This window comes from Eutrema salsugineum, unplaced genomic scaffold, assembly GCF_000478725.1.
Source record: "Eutrema salsugineum unplaced genomic scaffold, Eutsalg1_0 scaffold_1, whole genome shotgun sequence".
NCBI classification, from domain to species: domain Eukaryota; kingdom Viridiplantae; phylum Streptophyta; class Magnoliopsida; order Brassicales; family Brassicaceae; genus Eutrema; species Eutrema salsugineum.
Window position 1 is genome coordinate 14,240,281 of NW_006256909.1, and position 19,902 is coordinate 14,260,182.

General features: G+C 36.1%; 6 protein-coding genes and 1 pseudogene across 9 annotated transcripts; 3 read left to right on the top strand and 4 right to left on the bottom strand.

Annotated features, from left to right (window-relative positions):
• The first annotated feature begins 35 nt into the window (after window positions 1-35).
• On the top strand, window positions 36-1,560 carry LOC18029252 (peroxisomal membrane protein PMP22). The gene is made up of 7 exons (XM_006414678.2): window positions 36-221; window positions 334-432; window positions 523-624; window positions 929-1,004; window positions 1,098-1,168; window positions 1,243-1,328; window positions 1,421-1,560. The coding sequence occupies exons 1-7, from the start codon at window positions 150-152 to the stop codon at window positions 1,470-1,472; spliced, it is 558 nt and encodes a 185-aa protein (XP_006414741.1). The 5' UTR covers window positions 36-149; the 3' UTR covers window positions 1,473-1,560.
• A 1,134-nt stretch (window positions 1,561-2,694) lies between these two features.
• Window positions 2,695-3,310, top strand: LOC18029253 (glycine-rich protein 5). The gene has a single exon (XM_006414679.2). The coding sequence runs from the start codon at window positions 2,699-2,701 to the stop codon at window positions 3,146-3,148; it is 450 nt and encodes a 149-aa protein (XP_006414742.2). The 5' UTR covers window positions 2,695-2,698; the 3' UTR covers window positions 3,149-3,310.
• LOC18029254 (heterogeneous nuclear ribonucleoprotein 1) lies at window positions 2,796-5,886 on the bottom strand. Of its 3 annotated transcripts, none has more exons than XR_002896801.1 (4): window positions 5,423-5,886; window positions 3,937-4,959; window positions 3,660-3,718; window positions 2,796-3,502 (listed from the first exon to the last, which is right to left on the bottom strand). XR_002896801.1 is itself a non-coding variant. In XM_006414681.2 (2 exons), exons 1-2 carry the CDS (start codon window positions 5,642-5,644, stop codon window positions 3,973-3,975), a joined length of 1,209 nt encoding a protein of 402 aa, XP_006414744.1. In that variant the 5' UTR covers window positions 5,645-5,886; the 3' UTR covers window positions 3,797-3,972. The 3 variants fall into 3 exon arrangements, 1 of the variants encoding a protein (XP_006414744.1); XR_002896800.1 differs by having other exon boundaries at window positions 3,660-3,727; XM_006414681.2 differs by lacking the exons at window positions 2,796-3,502; window positions 3,660-3,718 and having other exon boundaries at window positions 3,797-4,959.
• A 2,513-nt stretch (window positions 5,887-8,399) lies between these two features.
• LOC18029255 lies at window positions 8,400-13,477 on the top strand. 2 transcript variants are annotated; one of them, XM_006414682.2, is made up of 14 exons: window positions 8,400-8,667; window positions 9,055-9,136; window positions 9,444-9,547; window positions 9,857-9,983; window positions 10,378-10,472; window positions 10,815-10,938; window positions 11,041-11,121; window positions 11,352-11,450; window positions 11,567-11,722; window positions 11,806-11,860; window positions 11,942-12,012; window positions 12,375-12,419; window positions 12,650-12,823; window positions 12,906-13,477. In XM_006414682.2, the coding sequence occupies exons 1-14, from the start codon at window positions 8,630-8,632 to the stop codon at window positions 13,305-13,307; spliced, it is 1,653 nt and encodes a 550-aa protein (XP_006414745.1). In that variant the 5' UTR covers window positions 8,400-8,629; the 3' UTR covers window positions 13,308-13,477. The 2 variants fall into 2 exon arrangements, with proteins under 2 accessions (XP_006414745.1, XP_024005117.1); XM_024149349.1 differs by having other exon boundaries at window positions 9,092-9,136.
• A 299-nt stretch (window positions 13,478-13,776) lies between these two features.
• On the bottom strand, window positions 13,777-16,341 carry LOC18029256. The gene is made up of 3 exons (XM_006414683.1): window positions 16,162-16,341; window positions 14,287-16,071; window positions 13,777-14,196 (listed from the first exon to the last, which is right to left on the bottom strand). Exons 1-3 carry the CDS (start codon window positions 16,339-16,341, stop codon window positions 13,777-13,779), a joined length of 2,385 nt encoding a protein of 794 aa, XP_006414746.1.
• Window positions 16,342-17,105: 764 nt separating this feature from the next.
• Window positions 17,106-17,546, bottom strand: LOC18029257 (defensin-like protein 21). The gene is made up of 2 exons (XM_006414684.2): window positions 17,428-17,546; window positions 17,106-17,326 (listed from the first exon to the last, which is right to left on the bottom strand). The coding sequence occupies exons 1-2, from the start codon at window positions 17,483-17,485 to the stop codon at window positions 17,106-17,108; spliced, it is 279 nt and encodes a 92-aa protein (XP_006414747.1). The 5' UTR covers window positions 17,486-17,546.
• Window positions 17,547-17,900: 354 nt separating this feature from the next.
• On the bottom strand, window positions 17,901-19,587 carry LOC18029258 (annotated as a pseudogene).
• Between the last annotated feature and the right edge of the window lie 315 nt (window positions 19,588-19,902).

Consider the following 19,902-nt stretch of genomic DNA (forward strand, 5'->3'; position numbering starts at 1 on the left):
TATTGTTCAAATAAATTAAAAACAAAAACATGATTAATTTCTCATAAATCAAAATCTGAATCTCCTATTCTTCCTCTGCTCAAAGATCTCTACCCCTTTCTTCTCCCTTTTCCTCTTTTGACATTAACAATCAAACAATAACTTGGGGCATGTCGGATTTAGCCAAAGATGCATGGCGAAAATATCTGATTCAGCTCCAAGCCCACCCTTTACGAACCAAGGTCCTAAATTTAATTAAAGATGATCAAGTCCTTATGGGTTTCGTCTAAAGTTTTGATTTTTAAGGTCTCTTTTCATTTGTTTGTGTGTGTGTGTGTGTGTTGAGTGTGTCAGGCGATCACTGCTGGGGTTTTAGCAGGTTGCAGTGATGCCATAGCTCAGAAGATCTCTGGAGTTAAAAGGATTCAGTTCCGGAGATTGTTTCTCCTTATGGTTCGTTGCTTTTTTCATGTTTGCTATGAGTTTGATCATACTGTTCTTGTTTCTGAGACTCTGAATGTGAATCTTGATTAATCTCTGTAGCTGTATGGGCTGTGTTATGGTGGGCCATTTGGTCACTTCTTTCACAAATTGATGGATGCCATTTTCAAAGGGAAGAAGGGTAATACAACAGTCGCTAAAAAGGTTTTGCCTTTCGCTTTCAAACGTTTTTGTTCTCTACAAAATAGTCATCTTCTTCAATGCTTTCTCTGTAAAATACCATAATCTCCTATTAAAGAACCAAATTTTATGAATTTGTGTTAATGTTGATGTTGAAGTAGATTTGGATTTTCTGAGAATTTCAGTGTGAAGTGGAATGGTCCAAAAGTCAGCTTATTTAGCTAGAGTTTTCTTGTTTACTTGTAGTAGTACCATTTGCATCTCCTGATTTTGATGATCAAAATCAGTATGGTTTCTAAATAAACTTGAAGGACCAATATTAATGCAGGTTTTGTTGGAACAACTTACATCCTCTCCATGGAACAATTTTCTTTTCATGTCTTACTATGGTTTAGTAGTTGAAGGTAGGATCATGGTCAGAGAGTTATCTTTTTGTTTTTCTCTTTAGTGATTTGTGATTTAGAGTAAGATCCTATGTCCTGCAATGTTTTTTACAGGGAGGCCATGGAAGCTAGTGAAGCACAAAGTTGGCAAAGATTACAGATCAATCCAGTTAACAGCATGGAAGGTAAAAGAATAATGTTACATTTTTGACATGTTTCAATTTGATGGTTCTGATTTCTGAAACTTTGTATGAAACAGTTCTGGCCTGTTGTGGGATGGATTAATTACCAGTATGTTCCTCTGCAATTCCGGGTCTTGTTCGGTAGCTTCATCGCCTCTTGCTGGTAAATTCTTGAATCTTTCTTTTCTCGTTCCGCTACTAAGAAATTTCATGCAAAAGGCTTTTGGAAACATTTATTTCTCTGGATACATTCAGGGGCATTTTCTTGAACCTGAAAGCGCGATCTGCAGTGATCAAGAACGCCTAGAGAACTCAATCTTGAAGAACACAAGTCTGAGTCTCCTTTTTCTGAAGTGCAGAAATTCTTTTAAAATTGAATCTTATGTAAAACTGGGAGATGTTTCAATAATTCAAATGCCATGTTTTTAAAATAATTCTCTCTAGTCCCTCTTGTTAGCAACTTATTTGACCATTTAACCATCGTTAGTTAGTCTCAAGTAGTCTAGAAACGTTAACAATTATTAGCCACCCACAAAACTCCTCGCTAGTGCAATGAGAATATAATACACGATCGTAGTAGGACCATAGGTTAAGTAGTTGGAAGTCGATCTCTTAACGAGCCACCATGACTTGGTTTAATTGAATTGTTAGCTTATTTAGATTTGTTTATAGATTATTGGCTAAAATTTTTTGTAGATATTATTCAAGTATAATACTGTAAGATGCTACTCCCCTAGTTTTTTTCTTTTCAAATGTTATGAAATAGAAAAACCATTTGTTTATCTAGACAAGAGTTTGTTTATGATAAAGACTACTTATCAAAAGCTGACCTACTTGGCTTTACACTATTATAGGAACTAAACTATCCCATACTGCTTTTACTTCACTTACTCATATTGGAGTAACTAATTACTTAACTCTTACCAAACTTTTAGTAGGTTTAAGGAACACACTTACGATTTCAATTATTTACAAGAAGTAGTGTATATGCTCTGTAAGCCTAATGATTCTTATTTTATCGGAAATTCGGAATTTAAACCCCATGTTATGAAAAAACTATATTTATATTCAGATTGTTCTTAAGCGTCCACCAAACTAAAAAACCATTAACCATTGTCCATCGACATAAAACTATAGTTTAGTATATCCTGATTCTCACTTTCACAGAACATAAAACAAAAGGACGTCCCATTTAGAAAAGAAGAACATAACAAAACTGATTTCGAGAAAGTTATTTTCTTGTACCAAGAAGACTTAAGGGACAAAACTTAAAGCACGTATGGAGTTGTTGTCTTGTAGACTAGAAAGTGCGTCGATGGAGACATAAATAGAGCATAGATATATGTGATGTAGATATGAAAACGTAAAATCATTTACGAATTTAAAGTACAACAATTAGTCAGTTGTTACTTGTTAGTAGTTGAAGCAACTTTTGAAGCAACTTAATTCAAATACTTTACTTAATAATTTTTAAATAGAGTTATTTTAATTGACTTCTAGTTATATATAAACGTTTGTAATGTTGATAAGTTTATGCTCATCGAGCTGCAAAATAAAATCACTACTAGAGATATGGGGCGTCTCGTAAATGGAGCTGCTATCTTGGTTTTGTTATGGTTCCATGTTGTTGTGGTGATCAATGTTGCTGCGAGAGATGGTGTGAGTTTTGGCAAAAATGAAGAGGAGAAGACCTTCATAGGAGGTGGAAAGGGCTTTGGAGGCGGTTTTGGTGGTGGACACGGTATAGGCATTGGCGGAGGTTTTGGCAAAGGCGGTAGTTTTGGCGGTGGGATAGGCAAAGGCGGTGGTTTTGGAGGTGGTATTGGAAAAGGCGGTGGCTTCGGTGGAGGAATAGGCAAAGGAGGTGGTTTTGGAGGTGGCTTTGGAAAAGGAGGTGGTTTTGGTGGAGGAATAGGCAAAGGCTTTGGAGGCGAAATCGGAAAAGGCTTTGGCCTTGGCGGTGGCAAGATTGGACACCACTGAGCTAAACGAGAAGAAAACTTATAGTTGCACTGCATGAGCGACTTGAGAATAAAATAAATTAGCTCTCACTTATTTGTCTATCTAGTATTGGATGAGTTTTTAAGAAATGTGGCTGCCTTTGTGCTTCCATAATATTTGCCTATCTAATGTTTGTTTCACTCTCAAGAATCCCATCCCTAACAAAAGAACCTAATAGGCCACATAACGTGACTACAGACAAGCCACTTGATAATGTGACTTGACTGACTCTTCATTCTTTAAGCGATTACCTCAACTCCAAGCAGGCACAACCTCAGATCAACCTCGTTGAGTCGTTGCTCCACCTAAGAACTCAAGCAACCTTGAACATGAGTCCTGTACAAACACACGACGCAAAAATGATTACGCCCTTCTCAAAGCCACACTTTCACTACTTTTTAAAGTTTCCTCCTCTTGATGCTACCTCCACTAAAACTGAATCAACTACCTCTAATCTCTACTAAAACTATACATGTAGGAATTTGACTCTCACCTCCATGGCTCCATCTACTTCTGCTCGCCATCTGCTTTCTTAATCGAGTACCTTATTCCCTGCTTAAGCTGTAACCATCAGGGCCAAGCCAAAATAAACACAATCAAAAACAACCATTCACGCGTGAACACTAGGACTAACAAACATAATATGAAAGCAGCAAAAGCCTGTAGTTATAATTCTGCTGAAACTCAAAAGGTACAGTCAAACGAAAAATAATAAACAAGACTTATTGTAATAAAATAGCACATGCTTATAAAGATTCAAGCAGTCCAACCCTTGATGAAGTTTTGATAATCACTTTAGATAGTGACTATTGGCCTTGCCGACCCTGACCACCATAGCCTTGTGACGGGTCAGATCGCCAAAATCCATCACCATAACCTCCTCCCATGTAGCCACCACCACTACCAGGGTTGTTCGAACCCCCACCACTAGGGCGTCCTCCAACAGCACCATATGCAGCTTGATTTCCATAACCAGAATCACCTCCATATCCGTAACCTTGGTTACCATAACCTGATGGTGACTGCGCAGAAGGAGCTGCACCGGGAACTCCATATCCAGTCTGAGCAGCAGCACCGTTTCCATAGCCTGGGTTCCCATAACCACTAGGAGCTGGAGCGTCCCATGAGTTTCTCGGAGCAATTCCAGTACTAGCTCCATAGCCAGCACCTGGCATGCTCGTTGCTCCGTATGCAGCACCAGCACCAGCACCATAACCCCCAGCAGAGCCTGTGTAACCTCCATAGCCACCATACCCGACACCGTTACTACCATTTCCATACCCAGCGCCATAGCCAGAAGAACCATAAGATGGTAAACCATTTCCTACACTTTGTGGCTGCATAAACCTATTGGAATCCACACGTCCCTCGTAACTGCTTTCATTGCCACCATAACCCTGGTAAGAGCCACCACCACCCATGGACCGTCCAGCACTTCCAGGATTGGCGTCTTTAGGAAGAGCACGCTTTACTTCGACTTGCTTACCGCTCAAATCATGGAAGTTCTTGTGCAACACACGGTCTACAGCATCTTCAGAGTCGAAGGAAACAAATCCAAACCCGCGAGGACGGTTGGTGGTCTGGTCATGCATGATTACAACATCAGCCACAGGGCCATAGACCTCAAAGTACTGGCGAAACTCTTCATCTGTCAAAGTAGGAGGCAAGCCTCCAACAAAGATCTTCTTGGTTTTATTGTAAGCATCACCTCCAGAACTTCTAGATGGATTAAGATTACCAGATCGTCCAGAGACTTGCTGCTCCTCTCTTGACATGGCTCTCTTCACATCAACCTAAAACGTCATCCGAAAAACCAATAAACCTCAGGATAAACCTCCAAGATTAATCAACTTTACCCAAAGCAAGAACATAGCACAACTGAAAATATCTAAATCTATATCTACTTTTCCTTAAAAACCAAAACCAAACTTCTCTTTACTAATACTACACTCAAGCACTTCTTTGAGAGTATGATTCACAGCGAGAGTCAGTATCCAAATCCACAACAAAACAAAGATCGATTCATTTCGAAAATTAACCAAAAGGAAGTAGCCTACATTAGATTCCCCTAAAATGCCTCATGAGGGAAGATTTGCCAACCACACACATAGTCTATAAGGCAAAGAAAAATTAAATTTTCAATTTTGTCTTCAATGCCTACGAGTCACAAACACAGCTAAACGCAAAACGGCAAAACATAAACAAGGAAACAAAACAGAAAGTGGAGAAATGGAGCTATAAGAGAGCAATAATAACCTCTCTGGTATCAATGTGATGTTTTTCTTGAAGAACCCTTTCGAGAATAGAAGGATCGGAGAAGATAACGAAACCAAAACCCCTAGGTCGGCCTGTGAGCTTGTCCCTCATCACAATAGCCTGCGAAACATCACCAAAGCTGCTGAAATGTTCTCTTAGCTTGTCTTCGTCGGTTTCCCATGAAATACCACCGACGAAAAGCTTCCCTTGATCTGAATCCATGAGTAATAGTAATACCACTCTCTTACTCCCTTTCTTCTCTTCTGACCCAGAAATCGAAAAATCCCCTTCAATACAAATAAATACAGAAAACCCACTTCAGAAACTACGGTAGATTACGGAAAGGGTTTAGCTTTGGAGAGAGAATCAAGGTTGCCGAGAAAGAGAGAGGAAATGGCTGTGGCCGATTTGAGAGGAGGAGGAAGAAGAAAGAAGACAGCAAAACGAATATTTGATATTTTCTATTGGTTTGGTATCGATGTTCGCAAAGAGACGAATCTGTCTACAGATAGATTTATCAACGGCCCAGATCTTTTTCTAACTTTGGACGGTTCAGATTCGTTTTTTGTTTTGAAAGAGATCCTAAATTGTGGGCCTAATTTGGCCCAATGGAAACGTAATAGGAAAGTAAAATACATAATGGGCCTTCAAGACCATTATTGATTTCGTGGCTTCTTCATTTAACCTTGTGGACAAAATCAAAAAGTAATTTTATGATAGCCTGATCCGGATCCGAATCCGAATCCAACAGAAATATAGCTAAATATAATAATTAAATTAGTGTTAAAAAGCTAAATATAATTAAATTAATATTATCAAATTCTTAAATAATAAAATAACCTAAACTATTAAAAATATATATATATATATATCTTATATATAAAAGACAATCGACTCGGGAGAGAGTGACACATCAGGAATGGAGAGAGTGACATGTGTCACATCCTAAAATTGATAAACTAAATAATTAATTAAATTTAAAGCAAAACACATTAAAAACATAATAAAGATTAATATATATATATATATATATTAGAATGCAATTCAAATTTAATTTAACTATAGAAAAATTTATAAATTTTATATAATACAAGATTTCTTAGATGCACTATTCTATTTTCTTCTTTCAAGTGATTTAAATTTCATTTTCAAACTAAAAATATATTAAATTTTAATGCAAAAAAAGACTTAATAAATTACGAAGTTTCAAATATTCTTATATAAAACTTCAACTAATAAATTAAAAAACACAAAAATATTTAATAAACGCTTAAAGAGATAACAATTATTATTAAAAAAAATTAGTATAAAGAAAGATGTGCACGTAAAAATGTCATACATGAATTTTAATTAAAAAAATGGAATCAATAAAATATATATAACTAAAAAATTCAAAATGGTAAATTGAAAAAGTTAACAAGTATTATATTAGTAAGATTTACAAGAATAAAAAAAATATGAAGATCGAAGAACAAATAAATATTCCTCTCTGATATTAAACGTATATTTATAAGTGAATTATTACGTTTTCATACAAAATTTAAAATAGTATATTTTTAATCGCTTATTATTTTGGAAGAAAAATTAGACTATTTGACACAATCGGTGTATAAGAGATTACAATTAATGTATCATCAAAAAGAAATCAAGGAAAATATAAATATTTTAAACGCAAAAACATTGATAATAAACATAAAATTCAATACAAACTTTAAAAATATAGTATTTAAATATATATTAAAACAAGACTTCCGTATACATGCGGGTTCTCTCCTAGTATAACTAAAAAGAACTTATTATCTTTTAAACATCTTATAACATATAAGTAAGTCTGTCAAATAATTTTTTATCTCACCAATATAATGTCCATATCAGTTAAAGTATGGATAAAATTTGAAGGTTGCAATAAATTGATAGTGTCATCATTTGTGACCAGTGAAGATAAATTAAATTTATGAGGTTTTATCATTGTGATCAGATATCATAAAACGTTAGATGCGTCAAAATTTTCAATCAAGAATTATATACAATTGTCAATTAAAATAGCTAAAATAGATGGAAGATAAAATTTAATCTGGAGTTCCTCCAAAGTTTTGGAGTTGGTAGTCAAAATCACAAAAGATATACAAAGTTGTTGTGTTTCAGAAACAGTCAAAGGACTAATGAAATATAGTTAAAAGGAAAAGATTGAAGTTCTTCTAAGTTAGTAAGAATTTACATAAATTGTTTTCTAACAAGACAACACATCAGTTTAAATATAATGGAATCAAAATTAAACCAATAAACAGAAATTAATTAAAATATAATTTTTTTGTTATATTTTACTTATTATAATAAAATATTTGATGTAAATGGATAATATCTGTTACTTTTACCCAAAAATTTTGTGGAAAGGTAATTCATAACATCAGAAAACAAAATTCATTCGTGTGCTTCGATTTCATGAGTCAGCCAAACCACAAGAAAATCTTTCAGTGCTGTGATAATCTTTGCTCCAGATGTGCACTTTGGTATCTAAAATTCCAAAGTCACCATCTTACAGCTTTAGTACTTGCAATGATTAACCCATATGTTTATTAGTCTCTAAATTGACCCTCATATATATATATAATCCATTTTAAAAAATTAAACAAATTCCAAGGCCTACCTATAACGACAATACATGCACGTTCTCGAGTAAAACCTTAAATTTTGGTTTGAGATTTTTCAAAAAAAATAAAAGAGGCTTTGATTTGAGAATTGTCGCTTTGTCAGCTTTCACTGAAAAAAATTTAAATAACAACAATAATGATTAATGATTACTATGACTAATTAATAAATCCCATAATTACTTTCAAAAGGGTTATTCAACGCATGAAAATAAATGTGAAGACGCTGATATCAAAAGCGGCAAAAATGTGGGGACTAAATTTACAAACTTTGTTATAATAAAAGAAATCAAAATAAACAGTTCAGCCTCAACAACGAAAAAGCCGTTTCTATTGCTTCTTTATTTCCCTTTTTCTCTGTGTTCTTTCTTTGTCCCTTCGATCTCACTGAGTTTTCTCCTCTGGAACAGCTCGATTTTGCGTTTTTAGGGTTTTGCACTCAAAAATTTCTTGTTCAATCTGAATCCATTTTGTTCTCTTGGGTTTATTCGATTGATCAAATCGTGAAGAAATATGGTAAAATGAGAAGAAGGTTGGTGATTGTTTGATTTTTCTCACGATGGAACAGCTTGTTAACTTCATCATTCGACCTCCAAGGTGAAGAAGCTCTTCATTTTTCTCTGTATTGAAACTTGCTTTTTCTGGAATTTTGGTTTTTTTTTCCTCCCTCATTACTAGGTTGTGGAAATTTCACTTTTTGTAAGTCTATAATTAAAAAAAAAGCGATTAGAATTGGGTTTAGCGTCAAGTTTTAGAGTTTGAGGTTTGAAAGTTTGAAGTTTTGTTCTTGGTTACGAGTTGATTTTGGTGATTAGGATCCCCATCTTTTAGATGAAGCAGACTAGGATTTCACTTGCATTAGGTTAGAATCACTCAAGTAATCCCTGTTTCTCTTTGAAATCCATTAGAAGTGTTTTTTCATTTTGTTCATTTTGTTAACTTTTTTGAACCATCTACATTTGCATATAATTGGTGTGAATGCAGAGCTGAATACAACCCGGAACATGATCTCTTGGAACAGGAGTTCATGCTGAAAGGGAGATGGTACCAGAGGAAAGATTTAGAGGTGAAAGCTTTACATTACATTTGAAAAGTTCATAAAAGCAAACAACCTATTGTAATATAGCATGTGCGCATCAAGGCTTTAGGTTTTGAACCTCTGTCTCTGAAGAACAAGATAAGAATACTCTGAAGATTTTTGTTGTTGTTGTTATGCTTTCCTATGTAAAAAGTCACAGAAAACATACTTGTTATTGCCATTCTTTTCTCTAATTCGACTAGTTACGGTGGCCTTGCTTTTTATGCCTTAAGGATCTTAAGTCTTAGTTGTGTTTTCCTTGCCTAAGGTTATAGGGGATCTTTATATCTGACAGGTTAAAAACAGCAGGGGAGATGTCCTTCAGTGTAGTCATTACATGCCAGTTGAGCGTCCTGAAGATAGGCCTCTACCTTGTGTAATATACTGCCATGGAAACAGGTAATTGTAAATTTTTAGTTTATAGGAATTTGATTTGAGCTGTGCTGGTGAACTACGCTTAAATAACTCATCCTTTATCTGATGCAATAACTGTTAGGACACTATGAAAACCATGCTTTGAAATGAAAAAACTGATTCCAACACTCTCGTACAGGAGTTTCCAATAGTCATAAGTTGTCTACTTGATTTGTTACTGTCCAACCTATTTCCTGTTGTGCAGTAGTGATTCACCACCTTACCTTCCCTACTCCCTTGGTTGCTATTGTGTCTTTTAGCATACTATTCATTAATGGCCATATGATTATACAGTGGATGTAGAGCTGATGCCAGTGAAGCTGCGATTGTATTACTTCCATCAAACATCACAATTTTCACGCTTGACTTTTCGGGATCTGGTCTCTCTGGCGGGGAGTATGTCACTTTGGGTTGGAACGAAGTATGTACTCCTCTGAACTTTTCTCAAAATATTACTCTTCGAATGTTATGGCCTAAACTTATGGCTGTTTGTAGTATACAAGCAGTCCAAAGTCGATATACATCTGCTTCTCGATAGATATTTCATATTGGTAGCGTATGCTACTTCATTTGGTCTATACAGTACCTTATTGTTATCTTTCTGAAGAAAGATTCCCACAATGATATAAAGGTTGTGATGCTCTCGTTCATGGTAGCTGACAAGTGGGAAAATCATGTAGGATTGTAGGTGTCCTTGGTTAGGTTGTTGATAGTTTCTCCTTCCCTCATACTTACTGGGTTCAGTAGTAATTATCCTGAATCATGAGAGTGGTAACTTATCTTGTTATTGTTAAACGTGACGTGGGTGGTTGCAGAAAGATGATCTAAAAGCCGTGGTTGAGTATCTGCGCACAGATGGAAATGTCTCCCTGATTGGCTTATGGGGTCGTTCAATGGGTGCTGTCACAAGGTTCCTTTATGTCTTTCATCTGTCAAATTACCTAATAAGAGTATTTTTATTTCCAGTCTTGCATGAAGTTTCAACTAACTGTATAAAACTGAAGATTTACATATTTGGTGAACCCCTTTTTTCATTACTAGTGAAGAGGAGAATAGTTGTTGAGAACTTGAGATAAACAAATGAAATATTCTGTGCTTAGAAAACATGACACTTTCCATCTAAGTGGTTGGCAATAGCTATAACATGTCAGAACTCAGACGTCAACCACCGTAACTTAAAATTTTGTTGTTACAATCATTCCTCCTGTCTGCTCGACAATGAAATCATTCTGTTGCCAAACTTACTTTCCAGCTTGATGTATGGAGCCGAGGATCCCTCTATCGCAGCGATGGTTCTAGATAGCCCATTCTCTGATTTGGTTGACTTGATGATGGAACTTGTAGATACATATAAGTTTCGGTTACCCAAGTTTACCGTAAGTAATAGTAAATATGTAATTTCTGTTTCTTGTGGGATTTGTTCTGCCTACAACAAGGTTTCCCCAAATTTTTAATTCCGCTCGTTCAATTTTATTCAGATAAAATTTGCAATACAATATATGCGGAGAGCTGTTCAGAAGAAAGCCAAGTTTGACATAACAGAACTCAACACCATTAAGGTTGTTTCCTCTGGTAGTTTGTCCTTTTCGTCTAGTTGATTACTTAGATGAATCTATTCTTTAGCATCCAACCACATCATTGTTTTTGGTGATCATTTTCGTATTTGCTCATAAAAGTTTTTCATTTCAATATCAAATTCAGTTGTTAGTAGGGATTTTGTTTGCTTTCTGTGTTTTTATTTGTGTGATGTTTGTTTCTCCTTTTTTAATTTTTATCGTTCATGCTGCAGGTAGCCAAATCTTGTTTTGTTCCAGTTTTATTTGGACATGCCATAGACGATGACTTTATTCACCCTCATCACTCGGAGCGTATATATGAAGCATACATAGTAAATTTTTCTATGCCAGACTTTCTTCATATTATACTTCCTTCCTCTAGCTACAGAATTATTCGATAAACCCTTGAAGATATAACCTTTAAACATCTGGCTTTTGATTATGCCAGGGAGACAAAAATATCATCAAATTCGAGGGAGACCACAATTCACCACGCCCACAATTCTACTTCGATTCAATAAACATCTTTTTCCATAACGTTCTTCAACCTCCAGAGGTGGTTGGTCCAAGATTTTTTGACCCGGTGGATGATTACTTTTCCAAGGTAATGAATCTTGCAGCTATGCATATGCGTGTTCTTGTCCCTTTTGCGAGAAATGTCAATAATGTTAACTGTTTTATGTTCAGGGCAGTTGGAGCACCATGCAAGAACTAAGATCTCCACAATCCCTAGCACAGAAAAGTAAGTCATCTGGGTTTTTCTCTATGTTTATCTTAGGTTTTATTGTATCGTTTAGCCAACATCTTTTCTCATTGATTTCAGGTGTATCTGCGGGGAGCACCTCCGATGCAATAAATGAAGTCCGTTTGAAAAGACCTATGAGTCGCACAGAGGTTGGTTTTTCGTGACTACGTTCTGCATCTGCAACTTTTAATGTTAGTGTCCAAAACTGTTTGCTCACTACATGCTTGAAATACGGAATAATCAGTTTCCTTCCTAATGTTTGTATCTTTCAATTTTGAAGTGAGTTCAGAGCTAAAAATAGAAAATCACCATCTGACTTCCAAAATTGTAATCGTAAAACCATGTAACTGTTCTTGCATAGCTATGAAACTAATAGAGTTTGCTTCACTTGGTTCTTTAAAGAAAGATAAAATGTAGAAGAGTTTGCTTCACTTGGTATTCAAAGAAACTAACTACCCACAAGTGTCTGTGGTATAATTCCCTGTTGATAATCTTTTATTACTTCTCTCAGGTTCCTTCAACCGCCCCATCTAATCAATCATCATCAGAAACCAAGGTATAAGATCAGTTTCCTTTTATTGTTGTTGCGGTATGGTTATGGTCATTGGCCATCAACTAATCAGTTTGATTTAGGTTCGTAAAGGATCTTAGATTAACAATAGTAGAGACACTAGTGCTAGAGTGACCAACTTCTGTACATATAAAATTACTCCGTGGAAGAGAAACAATAAAAGAAACAGAAATGAAGAAGACTCCTGATGTTGCATGATATGTGATTTATTTCAGGAAAAGGAGAATCACGAAGGTTCCAGTAGTTCATCTTCTGATATGATCAGCTTTGATTTGTCTAATGGGGATCCGTATCCTCATCTTGCGGTAGCTTTAGATGATGATCAATATGTGGAGTTTCACGTAGAGGAGTTGGCAGATTTTCCATCTAATGCAGAGGAAGAAGAGAGGGTGAGAAGCTTATTGTGCACCTTTGAACCCTTCTTATGACTATGCTCTATATTCGTTTGTTCACATATCTTAATGGCCTCAGATGCTGATGGAAGCTGTGATGAAATCGCTGAAGGACGTGAAGGTCGAAGCTCATCAAAACAACGAACCTTCCAAAACCAATACAGAGAACACTGAGGAAAAAGAACCAGAATCTGCACATTCTGAGACAGTTTCTGCTTCCGGTCCAACACCAAGTAACCATGATGCACCATCATCTTCTGAAGCCAATGGTCCTTGCAAAACATCGGATTCTCTTTCAGGACCTGTAAATGGTTTGGTTCCTGGTTCTTCTCCGAGAATGAGTCAGAACACAAGTGACGCCATTGATTTGTCAGCACGTACAAAAGCAACAGTAACTGTGGTTGCACGTAGTAGCACATCAGGAAACGTGTTAGAGGGGTTATTACGCCGATGGGATCTAAATTTCTTCAAAAGTAGATAATTTCATAAAGTTGTGTTTTGTTTTGGGTAAATTAGAAAGGAAAGCTCAAATGTTTTAAAGGTTTGTCATGATAACTTTATATTCTGGTTATGGTTTATATATGTTGTGTGTTCGGAAAAAAAAAAAAAAAAAAAATCTATGTAAAGTGTCAAAAGAAGAAATCCTCTCTTGTTGGCTTTAACCAAGAGGTCTTTTATCCTCTTTTTATGATCATGTAAAATGAGATGACCATCTTACATATATTTTGATCACTAATCCTACTTTTATGAACATAGGAAACAGTCAAACAGAGCATGTATTTTAAGCATGTTTGCCTTTCTTCACATTGGAAACAGAGCAAATGCTGTGGAGGAGAAGAGCAAAAGAATATAGACCATTTGATAAACTTGTTAAAGACAATGAATTCAAGACAATGTGGGTTTGAGACAAAGTCAATGTCTCTTAACTTTCTTCCCTGTGAGCTATTAGTCTAATTCAACAACAGCATTGCTTCTTCAATAAGTTCATTGATCGTTGAGCCATGGCGTGCCAAACCAACAGTGCCCGAGAATATATCAAAGTTCTCAAGCTCAGACGCGGTCTCAAAGACTGTCTCTAATTCATTCTTCATCCCAAGGTTTTGGAAATTCTTGACCGTCTCAGGATTAGCTTTCATCATCTGAATGGTTAGCTCTATTGCAAATCTCCTGATTCTTGGAACCTTTGGCACTGGCTGTTCATATCTCTTGAGAATCTTGACTAATGCATCGGCTAGTTCTTCCTCGCTTACTCCTGCTTCCTTGAACATTGTTCTTGATTCTTCAGGGCTCATTAACTTGAGAATATGCGGTGCTAATCCCACCATTACTTCCTGAATTTTCATCTCTTCAAACTTTATCGCTTTAAGAACCTGTACCGACAAGACAACATTAGTGATTATGATGATAATGGTTCATGAATTTAATCAACTTTCTTCTGGATCAAGAACATGAGGACTCACTGTTGCTCCTGCAGTTTTAACTTCCTTAAGCTGTTCATTGAACTTATCAGGAGCTGTATATGCACAAAGATTTCGCAAGATTCTCCCTGCATTCAACCAAACCAACGGATTGTTCAACGCCTTAACAAGTCCCTGAAGAATATCATCTGTTCTTAAGATCCTTTGGCAATTGCTTTGACTTCCTTGAGCTAGCATAGCTATAGACTCACCAGCAGATACTCTCACACCACTAGTCTGATCCTCTGGAATCTTATCGTTCAAGAATATGCAGAGAAGTCCCTTTAAAACCCCACCAGTGCCACCAATCTTCTCGGTTGCACCTTCATCGAGCGCAAGAAAAGTCAAGATCTCTGCACCAAGCTTCTGCAATTCAGGCCTTCTCTTTCCATGGCGTAATGTTTCTCTAATGTTGCTCACTGTGAAGACAACTCCAGAGATATCTCTCCTCAAGTTTCTCCCCGTTGCACCTGTAGTTTTCACCAGCCTCCTTAACAGCTTCAAAGACCGTTTCACAGCCAAGAGCTTATTAGATTCAGAAACAGCAAGATTTGAGTCCTTCAACAACCTCTTCTCAGCATAAGTGAAGTCAATGATCTTTGAAAGCAACCCTTTTGTTTTCCCAATCTTTCCACAGTTATCATGATCTCTAGCTAACCTTTTCAGAATCAACAATCCAAGATTGTTGAGCGACCACAAATCGGTTTGGTTAATACTGTTTTCTCCAAGCTCATCTGTGGCTTGACCTGAATCTCTTGTGCTTTCTAAGATAGAAGCTATCGACTCAATCGCTCCTGGAATCCCTGTAACTCTCAGAGAATTCTGCTTCTTGCTAGCTAATCTTGAGAGAATCTCTGCAGATGACATTCTCATAACTTCTTGATTCTTGTTTCTCCAATTCAACATCTCAACCAACCTCTCTATGATCTCAAGATTAGTCCCAATCTTCTGCAGAGTATCAACCGAATAGTTCTCGTTTGAGGAGAATCTACAGAGAATCTCTGCTCCAGTGAGCTGCTCATCAGGAGAGTTGGACAACAAAAGCTCCATGGCGAAAATCACCATATCCATCTTCAATCCATCGAAGATGCTCCCATTTAGACACCTCGAGTAAGCATTGTAGAAGAATCTTCTCACTGAATCGGTTCCAAATCCCTCTAGACCACATTCTTGATTCACTTTATCAAGAATCTTGAAAACGCTGATCATCCATTCCCAGTAAGCTTTCTCAGCAAGAAAGAGAAGAGCCTCGGCGAGTGCTAGAGAGTAGAAGAGCGTCAAAGAAGGGTGAAGATTGGTGCTTTTGCCTCCATAGTCTTGCTTGATGAGCTTGGTCACTGAGATAACAATGCTTGCGAAACCAGAAGCAATCTGGAGCCAGTAAAAGACTCTACTAACGTTTCTTGAAACAAAAACCCATCCTGTGTAAGGCAACATAGGAACATCTGAGCTTTTCCATGTCCTTGTCCGTGCGATCTGCCCTGAGTTCCTCTGCTCTCTTCTCGTTTCTTGAACCTCTGTATCGTCTGTACGATCTCTACCCGAAATCTGGTGGAATATTTGAATAACTTGTCTGACAAGGAACCTGAAGCTGTTGATTCCAGAGATTGTGTACTTAGGCTGATGCTGCAACTCAAGCTCATGGCTTCTGCTGAAAATCCGAGCTCCTTCCACGACAAGAATCACAGTGACAAACCAGAAATCTGTTGTCTCTAAATCTGCTGCGAATCCACCAAGAAGAACAACTGTTGCCCAAACGAACCCTAAAGATCCCAACCGTGAAGCAATCTGTGGTTACAAGTTAATCAAGAACACATTCAAGACTCAAAAATAAGTCCTAAAAATTACAAAAGAAACGAAGATGGGAGTTTCAAGAACCTTCTCAAGAACAGCAAGTCGTAAGGCAAAAAGTGTCAGTTTTTTCTCCGGGGCAGGAGCTGACAAATGTGTCAGTCTCCGAGGTTCTGGGGTCGAACTCTCGACTGGTCGGAAAATAGTCCTGCCAGAAGAATCGTGATGTTCTACTTCTAAGACCATATGGGAAGTAGGGTCGACCATTTCAGACAAAGCAGAGAAAGATAACAAAATTAATTATGAAATTGGGTTAGTTTCATAATTCGTTATTTGTGTTTAAGTTTTGGTCATTAAACTTAGTCGGAGACTTTCACCATGCACGTCTTAATCTCCTCTATTATTTTGTATTAACTTTTCTTAATCTCGTTTACTATTATTATTATTATATTTTTGTAATTTTAATATATAAATATGTATTGATCAAACATTGTGAATCTTGTGATGGTTGAGCTGGATCTTCCAAATTACAGGGTCATTAGACATTTTTTTTTTTAATTCAAATTGATCAAAGTGATTTATTTTTGTTTGGGATGAATTGTAAACATTGTGATGCACGTCGATTGCAATCTACAAATACTTGACGAGACATGTTCAGACATCAGTAGATGATTTAGTCAATCAAACAATCAATTCGCAAACTAAATAAAACGTTTGATAATTCAATATCAAAGTGATCAAGTTATACATATTGTTAGCTAAGTAGTTGTGGGCTAACTTTATGTATATAAAGCTCTCAATTGTTTTTTTTTTATTCTGATGTTGGATCACTTGACTCTTTATATTTATTTGTATGAACTTCTAAACAAAAATTTCAAAATTTTTATACCGAAAAGAAGAAACAATAGGAAACTTTTTGCAATCTTTTATTTATTTCGCAAAAATTAATAATAATATAGTCTTTTATAACTGTTTTTTTTCATGCGTTAAGACGTCAAAAAATTATGATGCATGCATGCATTATGCATACTTTAACAAAAGCAATGACATACATGTTTATGTCCAAAAAGTTTGCAAAAACCTCCTTTTTCGCATCCTTCAACGCAAAATTTCCAACATTTTCCATCATATTCAGGATTGTCATCGATCTTTGGAATACATCTTCCTAAATGCCGATGTTCTCTACAACATCTCGAGTTCATATCATATGCCCACGGTGCAATGTTTCCTTCTCCATCTATTTTGTTGAATCCTATATATAACATTTAATACACAATTTGACTGTTAATTCCCGACTTTAAAACTTTAGAGAAAAGCCTAATGTTTAGTAATAGACATTAAAAGAAAACATACCCATACATAGCACGAGAGCCACAAATAAAACCAAAGAAACAATCTTTGTTCTTGACATCTTTCTCCTTTTTTTTTTTTTGTTATATCAAAACACCACCAATTGTTAGTTTTTTTCTTTGAATGAGAACAAAACAAAAGAGGTGTTTCATATTTATAACTAGAACTATAATTATGGTTCATTTGAATAAAACATTAGAAACTTTTCTTGTTCAACCAAATTAAATGTATTTCCAAAAGATTTGGTCCACCCTTTATTATATTAGTGCTTTTTAAAATGTAATGAGTGCCACACTTATAAGCTAAGCTTTTGAATGATATCTATGGACTTTTGGGTTTGGTTTTTTGTGGTTTAATTATGGGCCTAGAAATTAAACTCAAAGAAAAGACTTGTAAGCATCACAAGAACCAGCCAATTATTCATTGTAATATGTTGTACAAGATTCAAGATTAGATAAAAACACTGATGCAAATGTTTAGCAATTGCTTCGATTGAGCACAATGGAGACACTAGTGTTGTGAGAAAGTGTTGGAATAATCCGAAGCACCTTTTTAAACCATTTTTCCTTAAAGTAAAAACCTCCCAACCGCAAAACCATCGTTTCTAGTGTCTTTGCGTTTCTCAGCACCAATTCCATGAACGAAGCCAAGAGTAGTTTCCACGTTGAAACTTTACACCGCGAAATCGAATACATGTCTTCATATGAAGTAGGAAAGTCACTGTATATCCATCTCCAATGTGCATCCAAATAGATTGCAAGTTGCACATCCTATAGAACATAAAAAATTAATATACCAACGCAACTATAAATTATTTGCTTTAAAAAGAGTAAAAAGAAATAAAATGAAAAATAAAAGAGGTTTGTTGTAAAGATACCAATATGTTTTTCTCCATTGGGTGTACTATTAATTAACTTCTTTTAAGTCAGGTGAATTTTGTAGTAACCTTGCTAGACCAGGAATAACAGATCGAACAAAATTCGTCTTAACAATCAACGTTTGGACTTTGAGCACTTCGAAATGAACACCACCAAGCTCCGCATGAGATAGAATCTAACAGAAAAAAAGTTACATGCAAGGTTAAATCTCTAAAAAGGGATAACAAAAACTAATTGTGAAAATGTACCTAGCAAGTTCATGTTTTCAAGGTGTTGTTGATTGTACAAGTCCTTATATATGCCCTCTTAATTAAACAATGAAACCTTAATTAATCATCTAACAAACTGTGAGTCTGCTACTTTATAAGGCTTTATTGGTACAAAATAACGTCTGCAAACTAATCAACAAACAAACAATCACCAAAGTTGTAGCCCTAAATTAGAGAATGCAAGAATAACAAACATACCTGAAGAAAAGTTGCACCAACAGTAAGCCTCTTTACATTATGCAACTTTGCTAGTTGAAGAAAATCAGCCTTCGAAGAAAAAACTATGTTAATGTGAATGTCAAGGTTAGCTTCGGTCAAAGAAGAGACATCCGCTAAAGTAAATGTTTTCTCAGAGCTTTTCAATCTCAAATAAAGGATATGTGGCGCTACAATCTCTGTTGGTCCTTGAGGAGAATAGGAAGTGTGATCTATCTCCAGCCTTGCCAGACTCAGTGACTTACTCAGGTCAATACGTTGAGGTATAAATCACAGTTATACAAAGCCAAGCTTTCGAGATTTGGACAACCAGAGATAATCTTTGCAAAGGGTTTAACTCGAAGCCTACAGCCACGGAGTGATAGGTTCCTTAGGGATTGCCAAGAAACTATGCATGTGGGAATCATATACATATATCCCGTTTCTACGCTGAGTTGCTTTATAGAGGAACATAGATAGAAACACTCCGGGAAATTATAAGTCTTTTTACGACCATTCAAGTTCAAAGACAGCTTCTGCACACTGTGGGAGATAGCGAACTCGATCCATCTATCAATCTTGGTTGCAAAGTGATTATAACGACACAAACTAAGATGGAAACTCATGATTTTGGGAGCTGTGAAGTAAGTTAGGGTTTGGTTTATCTCTTGAGCCGTCGCTTTTAAGTCTTCGATGTAGAGAGAAGTTGTCTCGCACCATACATGCCTCCATCGTCTGGACAAGACTGAAGTTCTGATGGCGCAACTGGTCGGAATAAAGGAGAGAATTTGGTGGAGGATCTCATCTGGCATAGAGCTGATAAAATCTTCTTTTGATAGTTTGATTTTGGGGCGTTTGCTAGGTTTCTTACGACATTGTTTGTGGAGCCGTCTACGTCGCTTATCAGCCATTGCTAGCAATGATCTGCAAAAAAGTTTTAGGGTTTGTTCTTTTTGTTTGTTTACGGCGCACATTTCTATTTATAATAATGTGAATAGGCTTCTTTCCAAGAGAACATTGGTCCAATCTTTATTATATTATTAGTCCCTTATATAAAATGTAATAATGAGTTTCATACTACTACACTAAGCTTTAGGATGATGGTATCTATAAAATATCTATGGACTTTTGGATTT